The sequence below is a fragment of the Larus michahellis genome, chromosome 6 (genome assembly GCF_964199755.1).
Source record: "Larus michahellis chromosome 6, bLarMic1.1, whole genome shotgun sequence".
Taxonomy (NCBI): Eukaryota; Metazoa; Chordata; class Aves; order Charadriiformes; family Laridae; genus Larus; species Larus michahellis.
The window spans coordinates 63,580,197-63,597,120 of record NC_133901.1 but is presented as its reverse complement, the minus strand read 5'-3'; the positions used below and the strand labels follow the sequence as shown (position 1 = coordinate 63,597,120).

The following is a 16,924-nucleotide window of genomic DNA, read 5'->3' as shown; positions in this document are numbered from 1 at the left end:
GAGTTACCGGGGGAGAGTCCCCAAGAAGTATTGTGGGTAACCAATAGACAATCACACCTCATTACAATAATTAAAAAATACAGCAACATGCAAAACAGCATCCTCATGAAAGACACACAACTTTTTCTGATTGAGGTTTGTCTATGCTGGCTAGTTCTTTTCATCTGTCCTTCAAATACATCATCTGACTGGGCAGGATGCTTTCTGGGGGGGTACTATGCTAGAGACATCCAGGCCAGCTGAGGACAGATGGGCTGGGAAGTTGATGGTGAAGCACAAGTGGCAACGAGAGGGGAAATAAAATCCTTGGGTTACTTCTGCAAAGTTGGCCACGCAACTCTCTTAGAGCAAAAGCAAACGTGACGGTATCATCCCTCAACAAAACCCACTCAGAACAGCTGTAAGAGCTGTGGGTAGATAAGCATGCCACGGGTGTCGACTTGCTATAAACCAGCAGCGATGACTAAATCTTCCTGTGACAGAGGTGGCCATTAGCACCTGCCCGATTAAACCGGCCACACGTGGCAACATTCAGGTGGGTTTGGCAGCCATGACGTGAGGTTCAACGAGGACAAACCTGTGTCTGGACACGTAAAGATATGCAGCTCTGAGACACAGATGAGCAATGAGGCACAGGTCAACAACAGCCAGCAATTTCTTCCCTTGGCTCTCAGGTCTTTAATGTTACTGACTTTTGGCATTAGCTGAGTGTATTTGTTTTAAATGCTGAGACTGTTACTGTGCAAACTCGAGCTAAGCAGTTGCAGCAGAGGAGCGTGAGCTGGCTGTGCTGCAGCTAGGCCCTGCAAGCAAGAAAGAAGAAAAAAAGGAGCCGACACGCGTTCTACCAGCATTCAGAGTGTCCTACGTAAAAAGTAAATGACCACAAATGAGGAGGAATTTAGGGAGCAACGCTCTGGGTTTTTCCTCTGCTCATGCTGTGCTCTTCTGGAGAAAAGCCTTCTGTGGACAGCTGGTGGACATGCTTCACCCTCAGAGTGGGAGAGCCTCTACCCAAGGACGTTGCGCAACCACCCTGAGAGGAAGGGTAGCCTGCAAAGCCGCCAGAAGCAGGCAGCTGAGGCCAAGGTCTAAGCTCCAGCCCTCCTGCATCCAACCCTTCTGTGCTTGAGAAAGGCCCCCAAAGCCTTTGAGGTCAATCCTGCTCCCTGCTCAAGACCTGGGGCTGTGTGGGGACCCCTTGCTCTCCTATGGGCTATGAGCTCTACTTCCTTATGGAGGGCAAACTTGTGAAGAGGTATTTTAGCACAGCTGGCCAAACAACCTCGAGCAGGAACAAACTATTTCTAGCTTTGGGCAAATTCATTTCTAAAGAAATAAGATCTCCCCAAAATTGATGAGGCCCGTTATGTGAGAAAAACAGGATAATAGTCTCGATTTATAATGCAGAGAAGCGTTGTAACCAGCAACACAAATGTATTTTATAACTATTTAAATCAAATATACTGTACAAAAGGCCTAGGCAGTGCTTAAGTGCATTATAAACCCATTGCGGAGATGGCAACATAAAAAAAAAAAACCAAAATAAGGACTCAATTACTGGAGGGAACCTCATACCCAACAAGGCTCTGCAAGTGGGATACAAGGAGCTGAAAAGAAAACAAACCCCAAAACTAACTTTCCACAGCTTTTCTCTTAGCCAGTTTTAAAGTAAACTAATTCCTCTTTCTTGTTTGCAAGAAAATTCCATTCCTCAGATGCCAACTGCTCAGCCACATCTCAACCAGGAATGCTGCTCTCTGGCCGATGTGAAGCTCTACTGTTTCGCAAGAAAAATGAAAGGGGTTTCAACGGGGAAGGCCAATGAAACTTAAAATCGCACACTTATAGTGAGCATGGCCCTGGTAAAAAAAGAGTCTATGAGAACCACCAGGAGCCCCCAGAAAAGCAAATCTGAGAAAAATCCGTGCGGTGCAGTGTAAGGGCATTAACAAGAAAAGGATGTTTCTGCAGAAGGGTTTAAAAATTCATGTTTCACGAGCCATCAGCTGGTTGAGATGACATGCAAAGCTGTGTCCAACTGCTCATGTTTGTTTAAGACCACATGACCTGGCATAAGTTTTAATTAATCTTCATGAGGTGGGTAAATTCATAACCACTCAATGAAGTGGCAGTTGGCAAACAGACTTATCTTAATGCACACATGAATGCGCACGCGCACACGATTTTTAACATAAATTTTCCACATCAAAAAAAGAAAAAAGGAAAATAAAAAAATGGAACTCCTTACTGTGGTACTAACCATCCTAGCGGATGGGGGATTTGTCCTACAGTGCCCGGTGATAACGGATAATAAGGAGATATATCTGGAGGATGTGGAGGCCTTGGAATTCCTATGGAAGAGAAACATAAAGCAGCGTTAGTGTTGAGACACTGAAAAAAATAAAATGTAAGGAAAAAGCACATATATTTCTAAATTGCTATCTATGCATTTTTACTATAATACTCATAACTTCACTTTGGATTTCCAAGGGCTCCCTTGGTTTATAAAGTGAGCCTCTTGGCATCTTGTTAAATGTGATTCAACCAGAAAAACTGATATTATTCGCTCCCTCGGTCACCTCTCCAATCAGAGATAATTATTTTGTTATTTAGGATGAGAATTTAGGAGTCTCAGCTATAGTTTTGGTGTGATGCTGTGCTAGGTGCTGTCTTAAATGCTCAACGGAAAGATGGTCCCTGTATCAACTTCATGGTTATTTTAGCCTCAAAGTCACCGAAAGAGCCCAAGCCCTGCCCACACTTTGACTGTGCACTCCATAGCGTGGCATTATTCCAAAGTAACCTCCAAAATGAGCTACAAAGTCATTGTAATTGCAAATTGTGTTTGTTTTTGAGCAAACCTAGGAAACCTTCCCAACACCTAGGAGTGGAGAACCCTTGGAAGCGCTTGGTGAAACGGGGAGCAGATACCAAAGGTGTGCAGGGCAGGACAGGGAGCGCATCTGCCCTCTGAAACCAGTGCAGTTCCTACTTGGAGAGCAGAAACCAGCTCCAGACGCAAGCCTTAAATCTCAGTGCTCCTTACCTTAAGAGCAAGTAGGAATTACTCAGAGGAGTAAGGGTTACAAGACTGGGTCTTTCAATTAACAAGCCAGAGCACAATTACACAGCAGAAGCAAAATTAAAACAGAGAGCATTAAAAGGAAGGGGTACTGTATTCGTGGCTAAAAACTATTTTTTTAAGTCACTCAGGAAGCTTTTAATCTCTAAATTAAATCTCCTTGTGTGACATTTTCATGCAGACATTGCTTTTTCTCCATTACAGAACCCAAACAGATTAACTGGGCTTTAACCATCCAGCGAGCTATTTGAACACTTGAAAGAATGTTCACAGAAGAAAAGTAAACAGTCTACAGACGTTAATCATATGTTTTACGATAACCATTTAAAAGCTATTCCCTGTACTGCCATTATTTAAATGAGAGGTTGACTACGCCATTCACTTGCAATATCCAGGGATGGCGAGATGGATTCCTTTTAAGCCATGTGAAGTTAGCATTAAACACAATTAAAAGGGGGTCCCCAACTGAAGCAGAGGGAGTGAAAACCAGCTAATGCACGGCCTCGCTGAAGGGCTGGGCTTCAGATGAATTGTCTGCATACGTTAGGGCCGACACTGAGCGATTCCTTTGACGTGAATTCAGTTTCTGATGTACTTTCCAATTAACTAGCTGGGATTTGGATTAACAAAAACAAAACCACCGTCACTAGGAACTCGGTGCAGCCCGAAGAAAGAATATTGACACTGTTTGACTTCTCTGGGCCCTCAGATTAAAAAGGGACTCTTAAAAAGTTAGAATAACATGTAAATTCTATTCTATAACACCAATAAATCTAGTCAGGGTTTTATGCGGTGCTCTATATTCAAGCAGACTGCCCTTCAGGCTGAACTGAGAGTTGGGTAGACTTACATTGGGGAAAAGGGTTGCAAGGATAAAGCTGGAGCTAAGTAGTTAGAGTGGATGAAAATTCAACATTATAGGAGAAAAATGGCTGAACTCCTGACACAGAAACAATGGGATTTGGGGAATTAAAAGAGATTCATTTTGAAACCGGTCATGACCCACCACCTTTAAAATTCCAGCTGCAATTTTGTAAGTGCAGATCACAGAACGTACATGTTTAACTCTCTGGGTCGTGCATGCAAACCAAGCACTTGGTAGATCCAACTACTAGATGGGGTATCATGCTCGCAAAGAAACACACCTGCGAACGACCCCACACATGCAACTCTGGTGTCACCCTGCCAGAGCTTTATGAAAATTCACTCAGTAGGTTTCCTTCTGAAGCCTAATTGGCTTAAAAAGAAACTATTTTGGTCGTGTTCTTGCATGTGTTTGACATTTTACATGCCCCCTTTGGTGCTCCAGCATGGGAAATCCTTCCTCCCGCACTCTTTTCCCCTAATACGCAAAACAAAGATCCACCCACCCACTCTCAGAAGAAAACTCCAAACTATTTCCCACCTACCTGTTTTGGGATCTACGTCGGCTGGTAAGTGTGGAGGAGGGTTTCCCGGTGTGAAGTGCTCATTGCTGTACGTGATAAGCGGCGTAAGAGGGTGTACATGGTGTGGGTGCTGCACAACTGGCACTTTGTTAGACTGTCAAGACAAAAAGGTCGATGGCGTTAGAGGAGTGCCGGGTACCCCCCACTGCAGCACGAGGCATGACATAGAGAAATTTGAGGATTTCAACATAGTCCTCAGACTTTTCCAGATCCCGTCTTGGTGTCCCGTCTTCCCACCCTCTTGCTTAAAACCTCCTCACACACCTTCCCTGCTCTTGACTTCCTTTAATCTTTTTGACCCGTCGTGCTCCTGTACAGAGCAACAGCAATTCTTTAAAATTTTTCCTTTTTATTTTATAATCTTGCGCTTCACCTCGAAAATGCAGGCAGACTCCTCAGTGAGGGGCTGACAGAGTCCCCCATTTAATTAGCACGAGACCCAAATGCTCACTGACCTGTAGGTCTTTTCCTTTCCCCTTCCTGTCCTCACTTGCAGTTCTGCATTTTACTGCTCATTGCAAATACTCCAGATAAAAAGCCTTTGTAGTGCTAGAGTATTCCCTTCATCAGCAAGCATTAAGCTGACAAGCGATCACCTGCATATTTTATATATATATATTTTAGAAGAGCTGATTAATTATCAATTCATCAGAGAGTGCTAATAAATGGAAACTGGATACTGATGAAGTAGGCTACTAAAATATTCAGCTATATAAATAATGGCAAAAAAAACCCCAGATAAAGCCATTGAAATTAACACTCTTGCGGGGGGAATAATCACGCAGATATCATGAGGTTTTCCCTGTCACATTCCTAGCTCTGGGGGGGAGGAAAAAAACATCTTTTTCTTAACAACAATAAAAAATAAAAAAAAAAAAAAGAGGAGTGAATGAATGAAAGAAAAAGGCAGGCTGAACTGCAACTTACCCTTACAAGATCACAAAGGAAAAATTAAGCTGAAACAAGCGAACTGCTGGACCATTTACTGCGAGTAATCCAATTGCAAAAAACCCTATTCCCCATAGAGGATTTTCACTAAAATCCTACAACAGGGACATTTAACCAGATTAGGTACCAGCAAAGATAAAGAGGCTGGTATTAGATGATGAATGGATTAGAGTCAGGTTTCATTTTAGAATGTGTCTTCATTTCCTTTTATTACTTTAAGTAAGGAACAACTTGCATTAACATCAAGTAAAAGGAATCACATTAAAATAAAGCAGTGATAGCACAGCGGCCCCTGATAGCGCCGCTGCCGTTCGGGGTCTGCCAGCGCTCTCCTGTCCGAGTCCGGCTCCGACCCCACCGCTCGCTCCCCAGCACCCCCAAACACGCACCCTCTTTAGACAAGTCACTATCTGATCTCGCTTCGAACGCTGTGAGCTGCCCTTAAAAGCATTTCAAAAATAATTCAGTTATTCTCTGAGAATGATTTTCTAGACAGGGGGGAAGGAAGAGGGAAGACAGACTGAGAGCTATAAGGAAAAGAAACATCAGTCGTCCCCTGCATGAACAAGAAGTCCTTCCACCGTGCTTTGGTCAAGCTAAGCTCAGCTTTGGCTCCTGCAGCCACTCTCACCCCAGGAGACCCCCCCCCAGCCATACGTCGCTATTTGACTCATCCCTTGGATAACCTGCAGAAAAAGTGTGCATCCAAGAGAAGCAAGCCAAAGAGCAGTGCTTATGCTTCCCACAACTTTTACCCTCTGCATTTCTTTTTGCAGCCCTTCCGTGGAACAATTCCCCCCTCCAATACCACACTCGTAGCACAGGAGAGTCCCGCGTCAAGTGGCTGCAATGCGTGACAGAGTGGAGTCATGACAGCCAACGCTACAAATTACAGCACGTTGTGTTGGATGGGTTGTGGGTCAGGTCTTCTGCCAGTTGTACAACCAAGGACAACTTCTGGCCGTGCAAACCCATAATGGTTTCTCAATCAGTAGCTATGGGGATTTAGCCCCTTAATTCAGAAAAGCTGAAGGAGATGCTCTAACCCAAAATCTGTTCTTTTTCCAAGCGAACCAACCAAAGCAGTCCGAAAGTAACTGAAAGGTTTGGCAAGGGCTTCACGTAATAAATCATACTACACACCATGCAAAGCAGCAGGCAGCTATCTACTCACATGGCATTATCTGCCAAATGACCACTGGACTTGGTTCACAAAAAACAATCATGCCCATTAAGAGGGATTTTTGCTGGCCACAAATTGTGTGAACTTTTACCGTCTTTTAGGTGACACCAAGTGTGGCTGGTAGCTGCTACAGCTCTGTGCTCTCCCAACTCTATCTTCACCACCACTGTAAAAAACCCTCACCCAGATCCTAACATTGAGGGCTGTCTTCCACGGAGAGCTTATTTTCATAGAAACTGGAACTGGTTAGTTAAAAAAATAAGTAAGTGACAGAATAACATTAGGGGGTCAGACTTAAGCCGACAAACAAGAAACAACACGTAAAAGGAAAGCTGGACTTACACGCCTGTATCACCAAAGCCAGATATATTATAGGGGGTTACATGTGAACTGTGGGGAACTACCACCCACTGCTTTGATATACCAAGACCCCCCACAATATCTCCACGTAATGGCAAAAGTGCTAAGTTATTACGTATTTTACTTAACACCTTTCAGAGAAAGATAAAAAGCAAAAAAAAAAGTTAAAAATCACCAACCAAGAGGAGTTTGAACCTCAGTCTGCAAATTCTTCCCCAGGTTAAGTAATTTTTATTTGGACAACCACTCTGCACTCAAACAGACAATTCATGTAAAGGTACCAGATGTAAGGATAGGATACTTTTTTCCCACCCTGATGATGCTGGGGCAGAGGTGTGAGGAGGATGTACCGGGGGAAAAGGGGAAAACTGTCACCTACACACTCAACACCATGCTCTTTGGGACAGAGGAGTGTGATCCACTGCCCCTGGAAACCGGTCTGCATCTGTATCACCATCCCAGGCCAGGTTTGTATTGTTTTGCATTGCTTATCACATACTGGGAAAAGGGACTGCATGTCCGCTCAGAATAGCACGCACAATTTGCAAGCCAAGCTAATCACGCATAACATGCTAAATAATCTCCTCTTTGAGAGCAGCACTCCTAAAATTAACCAAGCTTCCTTGGAAAAGAGAAAAAGAAAGGACTAGCTGGGAAAGAGCAGGATTAATCCCGCACACGCATCTTCCTTTGAAGTCAATGGGAGCTCTGCCTGAGTAACAAGTGTGGTCCTAACCCCATCCACTGGCAATGAAAGGTAAACCACAGAAGCCATCGATAGGAGACACCTATTAGCTGACCTTAGCCATCCCTCTGCAAAAGGCCCTTCTCCGACATACATTTGCGAGTACTTTATCACGGGCAGTTTTAAGCTAAAAGCCATTGTGAGATGCAGGGATTTCTCTGGCAACTTGCAGAACTCCATTTATGGCTATGTCGGGCCCAGAAAGGGGAGCTGCATGGGTACGCGCAGATTAGCATCGGGGCAGGCGGTAATCGGACAGGACCAAGTGGAGATTTCTAGAGAGAAATCCCAGCATCTACAAAGTACCAAGTCATCTGCTGATAAATCACTCCTCTCCGCTGAAAGCTGGGGTCTCATACGCTGGGTTAGAGGGCACGGTAAAGAATTGCAAAAAAACAACAGAAGTTTGCTTTTCTTGATAACCCCCGCCTGAAGCAAACCAGAGGAAATTGTCCCCACAGGGACTCAACTACTAAATCTCTCTATATGAATTTGAAATGCTTCTGGGAGTGCTTAAACACGGATGACTTTAAACAATAATGGAGCTCTGGAATGGAAAAAAAAAAACCAAACAAACAAACACAAAAAAACCCAAACAAAAAACCCGACACCAAAACCACAACAGATTTTGGACTGATATATGTTTGAGAGGGATACTGAGATCCATTTAGCCTAAGTTCTGATAGGTGCCTTTAGGGAACAAAAAAAAAAAAAAAAAACAACCTGAACTTCAGATTTAAACTGCAGGGGATTGTGTGTATAAATTGCTGTGTATTAGTGTTTGTTGCATGGTAAGGACATTTCATTAACAGGATGAAAGATGCTTCTATGCGTATACAGCCCAATTTAATACACCCCACTGATGAATACTCCCCATTTATTGAAGAAGTTAATACATGCTGTACAAATCAATAGTTCCCAAGTCTCTGAAAGCAACATAAGACTTGCACGAGATGAAACATCGTATTGTTGTATTGTTGAGCACACAAAGAGAAACCAACCTTTAAATAGGGAGTTTGTTACTGCAATTTCTGTTTGCAAATTCGTAGCTTGTTTGGCTTTGGTAATAAAAACATGGTATCAACTCAAGACAGAGAAAAACACGCCGGAGAGGCGAGAGGATCTGTCCTCGCTGGGATAACGTGGTGTTAAGCAAAAGCAGGTCTGCAAAAAAAGCCACCCAGTCTGAAAACAAGCCATCGTGCCATTGCAGCATCGGAGGGAGGGATGGAGGGAGATCCCGCTCCCATGTGTCCCTGGCCAAGGCCAGGGCAGGGGGATGCTCCTGCCCCAGCACAGCCTGGAACGGCCCCTGCCAGGGAGGGACCCCCTTCCCCGACCCAGGGCAACCTTTTACGTGTCCTTAAAGCCTCAAGTTCTGCTCGTCAGGCAGAGACGGGCTACTGGGCACCCCAGACCTCTGGAGCGCTCTCTCCCTTTCCTCCTCTATGGGTAAGGGAGGAAGAATGAGAGCTCGCCATTCACCTTAAAACCCATTAATCAACAGACACTGAAAACAAATGGAGCTAGAGCTCCGCCTGTCTTTTTTGCCATGTTCTCTCTCCTCTTCCCCATCTCCCCCAGTTGCTTCCCTTTCTGCTGAAGAAAGATGGGCCCTGAAAGTGCCTTTATGAGCCTAATACAATAAAACAAAAGCAGCACAGAAGAGGGTTTGTCAGCCTTTTCCCCTCCTCCAGGGTGGATGCAGGAGGTCGACAGTGGTCTTGAATTAGCAGGCCCTCCTGGAGTTGCTCCCTGGGCTTAGCAAAGGGTGCCATTCAATACCAGTTTGTATTAAAAAAACAGGTTTATAACTTGTCTCCCTGTATTTTCCAGATGGTGCTATTGCAGTTATGGTGACTATGGCCAGTGAAATGCTAACAGATGTTCCTGAGCTGCTCTGCAGCTCCAAAGATGCTCGTAAGAGGACAGTTCTGTTTTGTTTTTTTTTTTCCTAAAGGTTGAGCTCTCCTTGGTTCTGCCTAGGAATGACACCCCCCCAGAATCAAAAAACTAAGTTGCAAGAAAAGGCAAATCCCCAAATATTGCTGCAAATATTGGAATATTCTTCCGTCTCCAGCCAGGGTCACACCAACACCCAAAGCAGAGTGCCCGTCAGGAAGAACCATTCTGGCCCCAGGGGTCACCCGCATCAGCGGCTGCGCCGGGTGGCACCCCCAAACTTCAGCAAGGAAACTGCAAACCATTACAGTTAACTGAAAAGCTAAAGCCAACCAAACCCACCAGCTATATGTAATTTGGTCCTCATCCCCTTCCCGGGCATAAAAATTCAGTGCCAGCGACTGAGCGTTTCCTGAAAAGGTGGAAGATTTAATTTTACCCAGCTCCGTGCAGCTAGTGGAGTCGCACTTTATTTTTTTAAGGATGCTTTCACACCTGACTAAGCATTTTCTCCTGAAAACTACTTCCCCTTGCTCCATTACGGCTGACGCAGTGGCCTGAGCCCTTTCACAGTTTAATGTAGCTGATTTCTGCCTAAGGTCCTGCCCTAAGCTAACTGCCCATTGTAGCGGGAGACAAGGCCTCCATTGATAATCACAACTCGCCCTGCTAAAAAAAGGCTCATTTTCTTCTTTCACACAAATGATGACAGGAGCACTGACATCCATGTGCTGGGACAATACCCCCCCCAGACAGAGCTTGACAAAAAAAACCCCAAAACCCAAAAAAAACCCCCAAAACCCACAACAACCCCCCACTGCCCTCCCCTTAATAAAAAAAATGTGATGATAATGGGAGGACCACACTTTTACATCCTTTTGCTTCTTCCCCCTCCCTCCCCAACCACTTCCCAGGCCAGCAAGCGCCTACCTGCTCCTGCAAGAACTGCCGGCTTTCCAAAAAAAAACCAAAAAAACAAAAAAAAACAAAACCCAAAACAAACCACGACCAAAAATCCCTGCTCTATTAGCAATCTCTCAGACGAAACAACAAAATCAGCTTCCTGGCTCTAAGTGTCCAGCAATTCATTCAAGAAAAGAAGAGGGTTTTTTTGGTTTTTTGTTTTGTTTTGTTTTTTCCCCTTCCCTTCCCTTTTTAACTATGATGAAGTGCCCCCCGCACACTGGAGCACTGAGCCTCCGTGCTTGACATTTTCGGCATCCTCCCCATAAGGGAGCGAAGGTACCTGGGGGGGAGGTGGAAGCAGGGGCTTAAGATGTTCAGGAAATTTCCACTTAATTTCGCCAAAAGGCAATTATGTGAAATGATCTGGTGACAATTAGCATACGCCAAATCCTCTAGCGTAAAAGGGAAGGAACTGGGGTTTAGCTATCTAATTACTGCCCGTTAGTCCTTATGCAGGACAACTAAAAACACTAGTAGCAAAATGTTAGTATTAAGTGTGCTCACACTTTGCTTTCAAAGCTGTTGTTGGCTGTAATCTTACTGCTACAGTATTTGGGATGGTTTGGGGTTTTTTTTAAGTAAAAAAGACAAAAAAGAAGAAGAAACTTGAGGTTTTAAACACAAATGAAGTGCTGCATCCTTGGGCCATGTGGTGTTCCTCCAATGCCAGGTCAGATCCAGGCAAACACCTGCTCAGACACAGCTGTATATTGTGAGACCCTTTAGCATCACTTGGAGTTACACTGATGCCAGTTGATTTTACCTCATTCATTCTCTAAACACTTTATTGATAAAGAGAAAGCACTCTGCTGCGTCTGCTCTGCCTGAGCTAAACACAGATTTGGACACGGGAGTTACCCCAGCTCGTAGCCCAGGAACTGTGGCCTGCAGGTATCCAGCCAAGCCTTATGCTCTATCTCAAAATTAGAGACGATTTGATCAACAGGTGAATTTCCCCGCACCAGGAGGACAGGGCAGTGCTCAGACTTCTTCAACTTTCAGGCACTGAGGTGCCAAGATCTATTTCTTCCATTACAAAAGGAGAGGCACAGTTTCTTCCCCAACCTGACAAATACTCCGTTGCTGCCTTCGCATACTTTAGTTAATTACTAGACAGATATTATCTCTGTAGAGCAGGCAAGCCTCCGTTCATATCTAACAAGGCAGAGAGCAGAAAGACTCAGCATACATTAGATTAACACCAGAAAGCCCTGTTTTCTTAAGCAGTACCAGTACAAGGTGTGCTGGATACACAGCCACGAAGCAAGGAGACTGGTGAAACCTGAGCAAGTCTTCAGGAAACGGTCCTGAGCATAAAGGGGGTGGAGAGGGCAGAGACAGAGCGAGCGCAATAATGCAAGCACAAAAATTCAGAAAAGATAGGAAGAAGGAAAAAATGAATATAAAGCAAAAGGCTGCTTGTAATTGCCCTGATATACCTTATTTGTTATGTATTTTGTATGAATACCTACTAATGTAATTTTACTTACTGCCTAGCATTCTCTAAAATCACACATTATAAATGGCTTTAATTCTTGCATATAAAACACATATTTCAGCACTAGACAGGCAGGAGAAATAGCTCCACTGATTTTGTCAGGGTATCTGTGACTTTTGTCTACAGTAAAATAACCTGAATGTGAGGCTGTTAAAAAACTGCAAGAAATTAAAAAAAAAAAAATTCAGCATGCATGCCTATACCCACTTGTATTTGGCAATTACAGTAATAACAGCATTATTAAAAAACTAACATGCACACACATGCCTTAATATATGATGCCAAGTTTTCAGTACAGCTTTTTGAAATGCAGTATTCACAAATTATAGCAGACTGCTCAATACCGATACACAATATATCTAGCAAATGTATATTACATAGCTTAACAAATAACAAAGCTCTAAAAAAAAAAAGTTTTCATTTTTTAATGTGCAAAAACCAATACACACCACCACAAAACAATTGAGCAATGAAATTAATTAAGTCCAGGATCAATTATTTATTGAATAAATTCAACAAAGTTTCCCTAAAAACGCGATGTTAAATGCACATCAGAACTGAAACACCTTGCAAATATTTTGGAAGCAAGGAAACATGCACATTTTTACAGCGCCGTCAGGCCTTTCGCCCCAAGTCCCAGTAAAAAGAATTCCTCTAAAGGTAAAACGCTAACGAGATCTCATCACCAGCCATGTGAAACCTGCGTATGCAACAACATGCAGTGAAAGAAGAAACATCGAAACAACTGTCCTTTTCGATTAATTCATTTTAGATGAATTCTACAAAATTGTATCCCTTGTTTTTATACAAGAAAAGGCAAATAAATCAACTAAGTTACTCAGGCAAAGGTATCACAGAGTACTGAAGTGAAAAAAATCCTCCTCCTGGATCAAGTGACTCTCCGCAAGCTTGGCAGAGTTAGAAAAGAAAACAGCAGAAAACTCAAGATTCCCCCAAACCTCCAGTGAAAATGTGATGCTTTCTAAAATTTTTAAATACATTTCTATTTTCTGGGTATAATTACGTGCATTGTACAGAATTGGCTGAGGGGGAGGTTTACTTTCTGTAATATATATTAATAGGACAAAAAAAGTCTCATGGACTTCTGATAACGAACACAGAACCACTGTGTCAAAACACATCTCCTATTTACCAACATTCAGCATTATTTTTCATACTCCTTTATCATGGGGTGAAATCATTTTTATGTGGTGCCTCTAAAATTTTCATCTTTTACATTAAAGCTGAGCTTTCTGAAGAATTCAGAAAAATCTGCGTGTCAACCAAACACAGGATCAAAAGCACCCAATTAAAAACTACTACATACTGTTCTTAATAATTTCAAAAAAAAAAAAAAAAAAAATTTTGGTTTGTGTATGACAAGAGTTAAATCGTTCTACCTCCAAACCCCCTTAACTGTAACGTTATGTGCCCTGCTGGAAACCAACTTTTTCTCCTTAAAAACAAAACGAAACAAAAAAAAAAACAAAACAAAACAAACTCAAACGTTTTTTACCTTCATGGTTTCAGGGTTAAGGAAATATCGTACTGAACGGAAGAAAGCTTTGAAGTGGCCCCCTCCTCCCCAAAGGAGAAAAAGAAAAGCAAAGCTAGTGATGTCATGGTCAGTGTGTGAGTGTACGGCTGCGGGTGCGACGCGCAGCTGATACGGGCGCACACACTTCTCCCTCGCTGGCTACCATTGTGTTCAGCATCCAGAAATCAGCCCCCGAAACCTGCTGTACACCATGCTCTGAACCCCCCCCCCCCCCCCGCCCCTCCCCACCAAAAACACACCCCGATTCCACCCTGGATGCATTAAAAAAAAAAAAAAAAATCCCCCACCCCCTCCCCCCAGTTTCCATTAACCAAACCCCAAAATTAGGCGGAGGGAAGGGCAAAGAGGAGGAGTGCGACAACTCTGCCCCGCTGCTGCACCATTGTGTCGCGACAAAACGGCGCTCTGCCGCCCGCTCCTCGCCACTGCTGTAAAAATTTAAAGTGTCATCGAAAAGTCACGCTTCCCCCTGCTAAAAAAAGACGATTATGATAAAATAAATAAATAAAAACAACGTCGCTAACAAAGGTCACAGCTGGAGACGCTTGCTTGATTTCTTCCTCCCCCCTCCGCCTTTTTTTTTTTTTTTTTTTTTTTTGATTCCACACAGGAGGAAAGAAAAGGAGAGGGAGAGAGGGGGAGAGGGAGAGAAGTCACATCAGAAGTTCAATGGTCAAGACAGAAAGCGCGCACGCAGAAAGTGCTACTCACCCAGCAATTCAAATTGAGATGCCAGCAGCCGAACTGCTGGAAGAGAGAGAACCCAGAGGCAAGCGCTCCTCCTTTACCACTCATATCTTCCATTCCCACTAAAATTGCATCCCTCGGGTACATAACAGCTTTGTCTTTCCTTCTCTTAACCTCAAAAACTTTTTTCTTTACTGTCTAGATGCCAATTGTGCTGGCTTTGTATTATTTTTCCTTGCAGCTTTTCTTTTTCTTTCCCCGCTTCCCCCCCCCCCCCCCCCCCGCCTTCACTTAAAGTACTGGAAAAGCTGTCTTAAAAGATCAAGATGTCTCCAGTTTTTTGGCCTGGTGTTTTCTGAATGCTCAAAATCCACTGTCATGTTGGCTGTGAGAAGTGTCTTATTTCTAAATTGTCGGCTGCGGTTATCAAAATTTAGAGAAGCCTCCTCTCTTTTCCTATACAGCACTTTACCATCATCCTTCCAGGGAGCGGGGAAAAGACTTTTCCCCCCCTCCGCAGGTATGTCTGCTCGGAAGAGCTAAAAAGCAGTTACCTTGGAAATCAATGACAATGCTACTACAAGCCAGGTTGCACAGGTATTACTAAGTGCGGCGAGGAAACGCCGGCCGGCCGGGAGGGAGCATGATCAGTTAAGTGTAGCAAGCAGTCACTTTATCTGCAAGATTGTCAAATCCCTCAGAACAAATTTCTTAGGGGGAGAGCTGTAAGGAAAGTATATTTTCTTGTCATTGTAACACCGAGGTGACATTTGGCAGACCTTTACCATTAGCTCTGGTCTCTCTCCCCCCACCCTTCCTTTAGCATTTAATATTTCTGTAAACCACTGACCCCACTGTAAAAGCGATGCAAGAGGAGCTTCGAGATCGCTACCGTTGCGGTGCCCCGGCTATTGTATTTTCCCAAGCTGCTCCTGAGCAAGAATAAGCAGGGGTACCCAGAGAGCATCGCTGAACTGAGCAAGGATGAAGCCTTTCTCCCCTGCACCTCGCTCTCGCCTCCGAGAGTGGCGAGACACCCGCTTCCTAACGCTGAGCCGGGTACCAAGGGCAAAGCATAGCATCCGAGTTCGCCAAGAGTCAGTTCCTCATCTCTTATTTATCCCTTTCCCTAAAGTTGCGAAGTAGTTACTCTGCAAAAGGGGCAAAAGCCACAAAGGGTGGTTTTAAGGGGGAATAATTAGGAAAGCGTGGCCAAGTCCTTCCTTCCCCTCCTCACTTTCTAAGCGAGTTTGTCAACGCTGATGGATGCTGCAGGCAGGGAGAGCAATCGCCATGTGGGACGGAGGGACGGACGCTGCTGCAGACCAGGCACCGAAAGGAGACCAGTTCCAAACACTTGTCTTCCCCACGCACATCTGGGTGACTCACGCCAGCCAGTTCACCCCCCCGCCCCTCACCCCCCCCTAAGAACGAAACAACAGGACTAAATAAATATAGGAAAAAATTAAAACCGTTACAAACTGGGAGACCTTGAGTGGTTCCAGGTTTGCTTTTTAAGTGGGAGTTTAATCTGCGAAGGCTGCGGGCTAAACAAAAACAAAACACAAACTGGCACCCGGGGGGAAAAAAAAAAATAAATTAGGGGCAGACGAAGCAAGTGTGTGGGGGGGAAATCTGTGCGTTTTGTGTCCGCCCGAGCCCCGTGTCCCCTCTCCCCGCACCGCTCTGGCCTTCGCGTGCAAAGTGTCAGCCAGCAATCTTTAAGGCCCTTAATACCAAAACAAAACCCCGCGATTTCCCTTTACACGGCGCTAACAAAAGCAACGCGGCTCCAGTTTGACAAGTAAAAAGCCCCAACAACACGGCAACTAATTGCCTTCCCTCCCTCTATTCACAGCAGCCACCACACTCCAGCGGCCGCCTTTGTCACACGTGCGATTTCCCGCGGCAGCCGCCAGCGCCGGGGCCGCTGACGGACAAGTTCCCCACCATTTACCAACAATAACTTAAGAAAAAAAGAGGAAAAAGAAAAAAAAAAGTGGGTTGTTGTGTTTTTTTTTTTAAAAAAAAAAAAAAAAAGTGCAGCAAACGGGACGGGCAACTTGAAATTAAGGCACCCGCCGCTTCTCCCCTAAAGATGCGCGGTGCATGGAAAGGAGCATCCCGGGACATCCCTATTCCCAACATCCCACACCCCCCCCCCCTCCTCCTCCCGCCCCGCAACAAGCTTCTGCGGGATGTTTTCCCCCCGCCGCGGCCGTTTCGTTCCCGGAGCCGTCGTGGGGAAAAGCAGCCCCGGAGCGGGGAGGCCGGGGGCGGCGGGAGGCGGCCGGGGGGGGTGCGTGGGGGGGGTAAGGCATCGGCAGCCCTGCCCCGGCGCCCTCCCCGCCCCGGACTCTCCTTACCATGAGCTCGCAATCGCAGAGGGGAGGGAGAGACCAAGCGGGGCTGCCGTTCGCTGCGCGCATTCCTGCAGCCGCCACCGCAGGCGCTTAAAACAAAGTTTGGGTATTTAGGGGGGAAAAGAGAAGGGAAAACGCACGTCTTGGCATTTTTCTAAAAAAAAAAAAAAAAAAAAAAAAA

The 16,924-nt window shown here is 44.8% G+C and overlaps 1 protein-coding gene across 14 annotated transcripts in view; it reads right to left on the bottom strand.

Moving 5' to 3' along the window:
- TCF7L2 (transcription factor 7 like 2) overlaps positions 1-16,924 on the bottom strand; it is a 182,880-nt gene that overhangs the window by 24,379 nt on the left and 141,577 nt on the right. For 10 of the 14 annotated variants that reach the window (XM_074592607.1, XM_074592612.1, XM_074592613.1 and 7 more), the window contains exons 5-6: positions 4,495-4,627; positions 2,252-2,354 (exon numbers count right to left, since the gene is read on the bottom strand). In XM_074592607.1, coding sequence (XP_074448708.1) covers positions 2,252-2,354; positions 4,495-4,627 — 236 coding nt within the window. The remainder of the gene's footprint in view (positions 1-2,251; positions 2,355-4,494; positions 4,628-16,924) is intronic. The other 4 variants (XM_074592608.1, XM_074592611.1, XM_074592622.1 and 1 more) reach the window with 1 other exon arrangement.